The 10,753-nt window shown below is 37.6% G+C and overlaps 1 protein-coding gene across 2 annotated transcripts; it reads left to right on the top strand.

Moving 5' to 3' along the window:
• Nucleotides 1-836: 836 nt before the first annotated feature.
• Nucleotides 837-10,451, top strand: LOC125480291 (kinesin-like protein KIN-12B). Of its 2 annotated transcripts, XM_048590913.1 has the most exons (16): nt 837-1,672; nt 2,423-2,560; nt 2,642-2,725; nt 2,826-2,951; nt 3,236-3,295; nt 3,388-3,441; nt 3,530-3,622; nt 4,771-4,866; nt 5,017-5,159; nt 6,136-6,285; nt 6,380-6,509; nt 6,604-7,854; nt 7,954-8,052; nt 8,134-8,286; nt 8,388-9,185; nt 9,938-10,451. In XM_048590913.1, the coding sequence occupies exons 1-16, from the start codon at nt 1,376-1,378 to the stop codon at nt 10,247-10,249; spliced, it is 3,984 nt and encodes a 1,327-aa protein (XP_048446870.1). In that variant the 5' UTR covers nt 837-1,375; the 3' UTR covers nt 10,250-10,451. The 2 variants fall into 2 exon arrangements, with proteins under 2 accessions (XP_048446870.1, XP_048446871.1); XM_048590914.1 differs by lacking the exons at nt 837-1,672; nt 2,423-2,560; nt 2,642-2,725 and having other exon boundaries at nt 2,841-2,951; nt 3,201-3,295.
• The last annotated feature ends 302 nt before the right edge of the window (nt 10,452-10,753 follow it).

The raw sequence follows: 10,753 nt of genomic DNA, 5'->3' as shown, positions 1-10,753 counted from the left end.
CTCCAGGCGCACAACCACATGTAGCCATTGATTTGGTTATTTGAAACCTATAGTTTCCCTTATAGAAAAAATAGAAGTTCCTAACCAAACAAATAGCAATGAAATTATTACAGATGCAGGTAGCATTTATCAACATGGTTGTAAGTGTTGTTTTCAAAAACTTAGTAAGTTACTATAATTGCTTGCCACTAGCATTTATTTTAAGGAAAACTAATGAAAAAGACTTGAAAACTTTGAGTTTTAATGATAAGGACAAAATAAAGAGTAAAGTGAAAAATACTAGGATTGACTTTTTAGTGTAAAAATGTGATTTTTCGTTAAACTGAACAGTATTGTGGACTTTTCGTTAAAATTCCCTTTATTTTATCCACAATAAAATTTTGTTTTGGTCTTATTTCTCCAAAATTGTGATGCATTGTTTTGCTATATATGGACTTGGACATGGATCCTCTTTGGATCCAATTGTCCTAATCTTAGGGATTCATTAATCCGGACCGTTGAAATTTGATCCAACGATTAAAGTTATTATAACTTTTAAAGTGGGTACCTGTTTGTAGCCGTTGGATCAAATTTCAACGATTTGGATTGATGGATCCCTAGGATTAGGACAATTGGATCCGGAGAGGATCCATGTCCGTTATGTATAAACATAGTTCATTGTTTCTTGCCATTTTTAAAAGTATTGTTTGTTCTTCTTCTCATTTGTAAGTATTGCATTGTGATCGCCACATAGTACTATGATTTACAAGTATTCGTCTTCACTTGTAAGTGAGAGTTCTTGGATTCGATTCTCACCAAAGGCAAATTTGAACCACATTATTGTTAGCTCATTGTGAGACTTAGCCCACTCTCTCATCCCTTAGTGTAGATAATATCGTTTACTTAAAAAAAAAAAAAAGTATTGCACTATGATCTGAACGTCTATATTTTAGGTTATCTTTCGAAGAATAAATTTTCCATAATTCAACCAAATAAGAAAATATAATTATTTAACTGTTGTTCAATAAACAAACAAACAAAAAAGGGCTCATATGCGCATCGGGTTACCCAAATAAACTCCATCACGAACACAGCGCTCCAGAATCCAGAATACAGATCCAACACAAATTCAAATTGCTTTTTTGTTTTGTTGTTTCGAGTTCATCAATAAAAAAACAAGACCCTACTCCCACGTGCTTTTTCAATTTCCTCCAAAATTCAAATCTCCCTTTCGCTCCCCTCCTCCAACGGCTACCCACCCTCATTTCTCTCTCCTCTCTCTCTTCCTCCTCTCTCGCTCTCTTGTGCATCCAAACCCTACTCTCTCAGTCCCACTCCCTCCCCCTCTCTCTCTCTCTCTCTCTGAAACCCTCGCTCTTTCTCTCTACATTTCTCGATGAAGCATTTCATGCAGCCGAGAAACGCGATATTGAGGGAGATGACGGAGCCTCCCTCGTCGCCAAACCCTATCTCCGCCAAGCCCAGGCCACCTTGGAAGCCCAAGGCCTCCAAGGAGAATAATCCGCCATCGGATCCCAACTCCATGATCTCCGATTCTAAACCTTCGCCTGCCGCGAAGTTGAAGGGCCCATTGCCGCCTCGGCCCCCGTCGTCGAACCCTCTCAAGCGGAAGCTCAGCGTTGACTCTCAGACCGAAAACTCCGGCCCTGGAACCTCCGATTCTGGTGTACAGGTACTCTGTTCTTTCTTTCTTTAAATTTTAAATTGATAACTTGCGAAAATCTGTTTGGTTGCCGAGAAATCTCGTGGGATTTGTTGAAATATCTTTTACCCGTTGAGTTGATATCATTTGATTTCTCTATTTTCATATCGATTGCTGTCCGTTTCCCGAATCACTTCTGCTTGGGTTCTGTAAAATCTTGTAATTTTTGTTAAAATATTTCTTAATGTTGGCTTGATATCATTTTCCCCTCTACTTTAAAATGTCTATACTACTACATTTTGAAATTATTGTTTGGCTGCCGTGAAATATGAAAGGTTAATTGAACAATCAGGAATTAAGACTAAGAAGAATTAAAGATGATTGCGTTTTCACCTCAACTAGGGAACGGTTCTTATATACCGACATTAATTTCTTACTGCTCTTTTTGACCCTTTTTTGACGAAACCTGTTTTGTTGCTGAGAAATCTTCTAGTTTAGCTGAGTGGATATCATTTTTTCTCTTAATTTCAGTTTGATTGCTGTTTGCAGTTTTTAATTATTCACCCACCTTAATTTGGCGACCAAGAAACATCAAAATGTAATTAATTAAGAATGAGAATGAATAAGAGAAAATGTTGGTTCACCGTATGGCTGTTCCTTAGCTGTTATATATTTTGTATCCTTTTCATTTTGTGTTCTTTCAGTGAGCCCTTTTTCATTTTGTTAGTCGCGACATAATCTTCATTATTACTTGTATTTTTCTTTTCTTAATATGTATAGGTAGTGGTGAGAATGCGACCACCACGAAAGGACAAGGACGAAGGAGAGATGATGGTGCAGAAATTATCTAGTGACTCTTTGTCGATAAATGGACAGACCTTCACATTTGACTCGGTTTGCGACACGGATGCATCACAGGCATGAACTCTTTTAAAATGGTATTCTTCAATAGCTGATTTTAGGTTTCATTCTAACCTTTTGTTGTGCTTGTCATTACAGCTAGATATTTTCCAGCTTGTAGGAGCACCTCTGGTTGAGAATTGTATGGCAGGTTTTAACAGTTCTGTATTTGCATATGGACAGGTCTGTTTCCAGTCGGTCTTTTGCTTCATTCTGTGTCTGTGCTATGTTATAATGCTGATGCTAATTGTGTTTCTATATGTCTGGTTATTGAATTTATCAGACGGGAAGCGGAAAGACATACACCATGTGGGGTCCAGCCAATGCCTTGCTGGATGAGAATCTATCAAGTGATCAACAAGGGTTAACCCCCCGTGTTTTTGAGCGTCTTTTTGCTCGCTTAAATGAGGTGAGCTTTAATTTAGTTGGTTAGTTAGTTTAAGATCATGCACATTATTAATATTATATTGTATTAAGAGTAATGCTTGGGAGACCAACTATTTAGACCAAATTTTGTAAACCATATGATGTGGTTGTTGATGATTGGATTATTACTGAAGTGTTGATTAATGTGCTTATTTCCTATTGGTGACATATCATATGGTTTACAATTTGGTCTAAAAAGTTGGTCTATCTAACATTACTCTTGTATTAAAAGGTTTGCCCATGTTTTTGGGGAATTCATCTTTACAGGAGCAAATCAAGCACGCTGATAAAGAACTCAAGTATCAGTGCCACTGTTCTTTTCTCGAGGTAGAAACATTGAGTAATTATTCATTTCGGTTGACTGATTATTTGCCAATAGACTCTTAACTTCTTTCACTTATTTATCGGCTTGCTTGCAGATTTACAATGAACAAATCACAGATCTTTTGGATCCAAATCAAAAAAGCCTTCAGGTGAAAGGAATATTTTTCTTTTTCACCATCAATCTTTTGTACTATAAGTGTGCTGGTGTTCATAGGCCTTCTATCGTTCTTTTCCCAGATAAGAGAAGATGTTAAATCAGGTGTTTATGTTGAAAATCTCACCGAGGAGTGTGTACGTACAATGAAAGATGTGACTCAGCTTCTGATAAAGGTTTGGTTTATTATTTCACATGTAGAATATTCATTGTCTAAGTGCATATAGTAATGCTAAAGAGAAAAATTGTCAGATCGTCTTTGAGCAAATTTTAACCTTTTGTGGAATGCATGCAGTTTTTCCTCCGTTTCTTTGGTTGTTCTCCCTCAGGAACCTTTGTCTTTAAGAATGTGGATGTTTAGTTTTGTTTGTATTCCAGTTTAACAATTATACATCCTTACTACAAATCCGATCTGGTTGCTCCCATTGCGTGTTAATGACATAAATTTCTTTAACTACATGGAAAGTTTTTCAAGGTAGACTCTTAAGCAAGTCAACAACAAAGAGTAGACTCTTAAGCAAAATAACCAGAATAAGGAATATTCCTGATATTGATGTATTACATATCGAATCAATGGTTTGAGAACGTTAATTGTTTACCTTTGCAAACTGTTCTATCATAAAGTGCAAACCAAAAAGTGGGAGAAACAGAGGAAAGTGCTGTTTCTCAGTCAACCAGAAAAGAAAGTAAAGGTTTGGGATCCCTTTGAAGTCCTGCTGCTGTTTCTTTTGAGATGGGTCTTGTTTCGATCTCCTATTTCTGTACATTTGAAATGATAAATTAGAAAATTACTATAAGTGGATACGGTATCTTGTTTCGATCTCCGATTTCTGTACATTTGAAATGATAAATTAGAAAAATTACTATAAGTGCAGAAAGTTTTAGCAAGTTTTAATAGTCTTACATAGGTAGGACATCAAATGCAAGGGGGTGTTCTTTTCTTTGTAAAAGAATATTGTTGTTTGCCTCTGAGTCTCACAACTAGGATTACATGCATCAAGCTTCACATGAGTTTTTTAGAACATCTAGTGGCTGTTGAAATTGAAAGCTTTGGTGATCCTTAGAGCTTGGAATTAATTACATCAAAGACCAAAAGTTCTGAGGAAGCAGATTAGAATAAGGCAGAAGAAAAATATGTAAAAGAAGAGTCTCATGAATGTTGAATATAACTGTATAGAAAAAATGGTATTGTTGATGGGTTCCTCTGGGAGACTCGCTTAGGATAAAAATATTCCAAGTTCCTGCAGTGAACATAATCTGAATGAATGATTGGAGCTTGAATACTTTTTTAAGGAATTCTATTACTAACATGTGCATTATGCAGGGCTTGTCAAACAGGAGAACAGGTTCAACTAGTATCAATGCTGAGAGTTCCCGCTCACATACTGTATTTACTTGTGTTGTTGAATCTCAATGCAAGGTAATAACTGACTTGAAGACCTATGTACAGAACACTTTCCCAGTGAACTTGTTCATTGTAGTTTTACTTAAGAGAAAAATTGAAATTTATCTGTTTTCAGTTTTTTTTTCTCTCGCTCATATCGTGGAGTGATAACCATCAATTTTGTAGAATGTGGCAAATGGTATAAGTTTCAAAACCAGTAGAATAAATCTTGTTGATCTAGCTGGATCAGAGCGTCAGAAGTTAACAGGGGCGGCAGGAGAGCGCTTGAAGGAAGCAGGGAATATCAATCGATCACTCTCACAGCTTGGGTATGGTTTATCTATCTGGTTTCTATAAAGTTCTACCTAAAGGTGCATTTTAAGCTTTCTAAAAGTCCTAATTAGTATTGCTGTTATTTGTTGTTTTGTTGAAACTTGAAACCCAGTAGTTAATTACAGATTGTAGTGATTTGTAGTACAGTGGTATCAGTTTACTATAACTAAATGGGTCTGGTATAATAACATGTTTGAATTTTGTACAAAACTGTTATTCCAAATTTTGAGCTTACACAATTGAAAGCAAGCCGTGCCAACCAGAGATTTTACCTAGCTAGACTTCTGCTTAATATTACACAAGCTGGATACAGTGATTTGTAATTTAGTGATATCAGTTTACTTTAACTAAATGACTCAAGAATAATAGAACACGCTTGAAAGAAAGCCGTACCCAGCTGAGCTGTATCTAGCTAGAGTGTTGCTCAATAAAGTTACACAAGCTTGAGTGTTGAACTTGAGCTGTACCCAGCTGAGCTTTACCTAGCTAGAGTGTTGCTTAATAAAGTTACACAAGCTTTTGTGTTGAACATGAGCCTTAGTCAAAGCTCAAATTATTGTGTCATACTCTGGTTGATGATTCTGTTTGAGGTTGAAACTTGATCTTCTGTTTTCCTTTCCTAAATAAATAAGCATTTTCTAACAGGGCAATCTTTTCCCTTTATGAATATCACAGTATGGAGCCGAAGATTTCATTTCATCGAATTACAAAAATGTTTACAAGAAACAGGATATGAATACAAATAATGAAACTGTTTTCATTGAAATTTTCATTACATCATAAAGCTTACAAGAATGAAATTATAAAGAAAATAAATAAATACTTATTCATTAATCTTGTTAGTGAGCTAGCTTATGAGCTTTGTTTGTGGGCTACTCTGTCGTCGGATATAAAGTTTTGTTATGTTCAAGACTTTTTATTTTATTTTTAATTTTACTTTTGTGCTAATTGCAGCTTATTGTTTGAGTGCAGGAACCTGATAAACATTCTTGCTGAAATTTCTCAAACGGGAAAGCAAAGGCATATCCCCTATAGAGATTCCAGGCTTACATTCTTATTGCAGGAATCTCTTGGTGGAAATGCAAAGTTAGCAATGGTCTGTGCTATTTCTCCAACACAAAGGTAGTGCTGCAACCTGTTTCTTCCATGAAAATAACATTTCACCATTTTTTAATCTGCTTTTGTGATTTGGAAGTTCACTTATTAAATCTTGCAGCTGTAAGAGTGAGACGTTCAGTACATTGAGGTTTGCACAGCGTGCTAAGGCTATCAAGAACAAGGCAGTTGTTAATGAAGCAATGCAGGAAGATGTGAATCAGTTGCGTGAGGTGATACGACAGCTAAGGGTATGTTCTCTCTCATTGTACTTTGGCATATTTTGATTCATCCATTTACAAATTAAACATGTGAATCATCTCTCTGAGCTTGTGAATTTGACAGGATGAACTACGCCGGATTAAGGCAAATGGAAACAACCCAGTTGCTTCAAGTGGAGGTCACAGTGCAGCATGGTTTCATCAAAGTTTGAATATGCTAAAGGCTAGCCTTAAACTTCCAATGACATTACCTCATGTCGATGATGACAGTGATGAGGAGATGGAAATCGATGAGGAAGCTGTTGAGAGGCTTTGTGCTGAAGTAAGTAACCAGACAATTGTCAATGAAGCTAACAACAGAGCTGACGTGAACGGTGTAGACACAATGAAATCACATTCACAACTCGTGGCTGTTCAAATTGGAAGCTCCAAAGTTTCTCAAAGCTATGCATCTGGAAGTGATTGTATCAAAGAACAAGGTGTTGATACAGATGTTAATATGGAAGAAGGAATGTCCGAACAAGGGGACATGATTGTTGAATGTGCTAGCAGCACCCCAGTTATTCCCAGTGCTAGTGCATTGGATCCTCGCAATGTTATAGAAGACACCTCCATGCAGCCTGCTCAGGAGGAAAATATTCTGAGGTCCTCCATTATTGATTTTCTAATTGAAGAATCAGCCTGCAAAAGTGTGGAGGAAGGTTCCTCATGTGCAGCCTCTGATCCTTCAGGAGGCATGCCTGGCTGCCTTTCAGTCGCAGATGAATGCATTGGTTCTCCAAATGGCGTAGTTAACTGTGTTTCTCCATGCCTGAGCATAGTTCCATGCAATGTACCCCAAGTTCTAAAGTCTCCTACCCCCAGCGTTTCACCCAGGGTCAACACCAGCAGGAAAAGTTTGAGGACCTCTTCAATGCTGACTGCTTCTCAGAAGGATCTTACTGGTGGGAGTACGTTAAGCCCAGACGGCATGCACATATCTTTTGGAAAACCTGCAATAAAGAGCTCAGCAAATGACCTATCTGCTCGAGCATGTACTCACTTTGCAGCACCAGCTGAACAGTTGGCAGCAAGCATTCAGCATGGCCTTGAAATTATTGGTAGTCACTGCCAAAGTTCAGCTTTAAGGAAGTCGTCATTCAGATTTTCATTGAAACCTTCAGAGTCCAGGGTGATTTTCCCAGTTTCTAAAGCTGATGTGGGAGTGCAAACTAATCAAGAAATAGTAAAAGATGATTCAGTGGAGTTTATTTGTAATAATTGTAAGAATAGAATGCAGCTAGAGGTCAAGGAGGCAAATGATATTTCAGATATGCAATTGGTACCTGTTGATGGGTCAGAGTCTGCTGACAAATCCAAGATTCAAGTTCCCAAAGTAAGCTCAAGAGAGAATAGCTGGATTTTCAATTTTTTTTTTTCCAAACTTCCTTTGATTCATTTGCAACAGTTACTTGACTTTCTCCCCCATGATTAGGCTGTGGAGAAGGTTTTAGCGGGAGCTATTAGGAGAGAAATGGCATTAGAAGACATATGTGCCAAGAAAACTTCAGAGATAATGCAGCTAAACCGATTGGTAGGTTTCTCCAAATTACAGCCGCCATGACAATTATTTTCCTCTGTTGTTTGCTTGACATTTTTAAGCTGTATTTTACAGGTTCAGCAGTACAAGCATGAGAGAGAATGCAATGGCATTATAGCCCAGACAAGGGAGGATAAGATTCTACGCCTTGAAAGCCTCATGGATGGTGTTTTACCCACCGAGGAGTTCATGGAGGAAGAGCTAGTGTCTCTCACACATGAGTATAAGGTATAAACAGTCTATGAAGGCCCCATTTATGTTTCTTTCTTTTCTTTGTTCTCCAGATCCTTTTTGTGGTCTTTATGCTTATAGATTACCCATACATACAGATCCTGAAGGAGAAATACGAGAATCACCCAGAACTTTTGAGGACAAATATTGAACTGAAAGGAGTTCAAGATGAGTTGGAAAATTTACGAAACTTCTGTGACATGGGTGAAAGGGAAGTATTGTTGGAAGAGATTCAAGATTTAAGAAGCCAGCTACAGTATTACGTAGACTGTTCATCCGCATCAGCCCGGACACGAAACTCTATAATGCAGTTGACCTATTCACGTGACCCAAATGTGGCCCCTCTCAGTACAATATCAGAGTCAAATGAGGAAAGCTCTGAACAGAAACTAGAAAAAGAGAGACAAAAGTGGAATGAGGTAGAGAGTAAGTGGATATCTCTTGCTGAGGAATTCAGAATGGAACTTGAGGCCAGCAGATCACTGGCCGAAAAGACAATGCAAGAATTAGAAACTGAGAAGAAATGTGCAGAAGAGCTCAAGGAAGCAATGAAACTGGCTATGGAGGGGCAATCACGGATGTTAGAACAGTATGCAGATTTGGAAGAGAAACATATGCAATTGCTTGCAAGGCATAGAATGATACGGGATGGAGTGGAGGATGTGAAGAAAGCAGCTGCTAAGGCAGGAGTCAGGGGTGCTGAGTCCAAATTCATAAATGCTATTGCTGCAGAAATTTCAGCATTGAGAGTAGAAAGAGAAAGAGAGAGGCGGTATCTTAGGGACGAAAATAAGGGGCTTCAGGCACAATTGCGGGATACTGCTGAAGCTGTGCAGGCTGCAGGCGAATTACTCGTGCGGCTCAAAGAAGCAGATGAGGCTGTTGCTACTGCTCAGGTGTGTTAACTTTTTTGTGTGTTGATGCTTTTCTGTTTTCTGGGTTGAGATTCTTACTTTCAAGATTTTAGTGATTTTCCTTTTCCATCCTAGAATTATGTTTATAATTGGATAGATTTTATCTATTTTTGTCCTTATTTTCTTTGCATTTAAGTTCTGAAGCTTCATCTCAAATCCTTTTCCATTTTCCTTGGATATTTCATCACACAAAATGATGCGAAGGAACACATGCTGATCGTGATGTAACTTGTTCCCTTTTTTGTTACCTTTATAACTAACCTAACCTAACCTGCCTATGAACTTCCCCTCTTCAGAACGAGTAGCAAAGACCTATAGAAAACCATCATTTATGAGCTTAATAACTACAAATGGCTTTGTGATCGGCCACCAAGCTCTTACAAATTGACCAAGCATTGTCACAGCCTGAAAGTATGTTAATCGTAGTAACTTACAGTCCAATTTGACCAGAACCCTAAATATGGAACTACAATTTATGTAAATGAAAGGACTAATTGAAAATTGTTTCCAACATTTTTATGAGATCAGTAACTGTGACCATGTTAAGAATAGATAGTGCATTTTGATGGGGAGGAATTCTGAATAAATTCCGATACACTCTATATCTTTTCATTTTCACCGAATTCATTCATGTTCAACTAAACTTTTCATACTTTGCTCTTTCTCTGCTTCCTCCATTTACTGTCTTTTATGTGAACATAATTTGATATCTTATTAACGTCAATAACCTACAGAAGCAAGCTATGGAGACCAAGCAAGAAGCAGATAAGGCTTACATGAAGATTGAAAAACTGAAGAAAAAACATGAGAAAGAGATTAGCAGTCTTAATGAGCTCATTGCCGAGTCTCGTTTACCCAAAGAAGCAATTCAACCTGCTTATGACGGTTCTAATGTGGCAAAATATGATGCAGGCGAGCCCCATAGTTTGAGTGATCAAAGATGGAGAGAGGAATTTGAACCATTCTACAAAGGGGAAGAGGGCGAGTTGCGAAAACTTGCCGAACCCTCATTATGGTTCTCCGGTTATGACCGATGCAACATATAGAAATTGAATTTAGGGGCGAATGTATACCGTGTATAAACTTAAAACTAGTAAAAGTTTGTATCAATAGCTCCATTGTATGCAGGTCATCTGGCTGTGTACCGGTTTGACCATTTACATTATTCTTTTTCACAGCATTTTTGTATTCTACATCAAATTCTTTCATAAGAGATGAATGAATGAAAGGTTGTATTCTTTTATCCAATTCTTATGTATGGTATGGTTTATTCATGCCCATTCTTCCAGAATGTGGATACGCATAATAACTGCCAATGCTGCGAAGAAATAGGCACAAATGCTGTGGTCAATAATCTGACCAAGAAATGGATGGTGGCTCACCCTTGGATTTGGTATCAAGAAAGGGAAATAAGTTGAAATGGTTTTTGTGTTTTAATCTCAACCTTTAGGGTTTGTCTTCAATGCTATGTGCCACATGTGTTTTACCCATTAAATTTAATTTCCACAATTGTTCGATCTTCTATTTTCAATTTCATGATGTGCATGTCT

Source organism: the organism of the source record quoted next, unplaced genomic scaffold (genome assembly GCF_019419815.1).
Source record: "Pyrus x bretschneideri cultivar Hongxiangsu unplaced genomic scaffold, Pyrus_bretschneideri_v1 Contig328, whole genome shotgun sequence".
Taxonomy (NCBI): domain Eukaryota; kingdom Viridiplantae; phylum Streptophyta; class Magnoliopsida; order Rosales; family Rosaceae; genus Pyrus; species Pyrus x bretschneideri.
The sequence above is the reverse complement of the archived record's forward strand: the minus strand, read 5'-3'. Positions and strand labels throughout refer to the sequence as shown.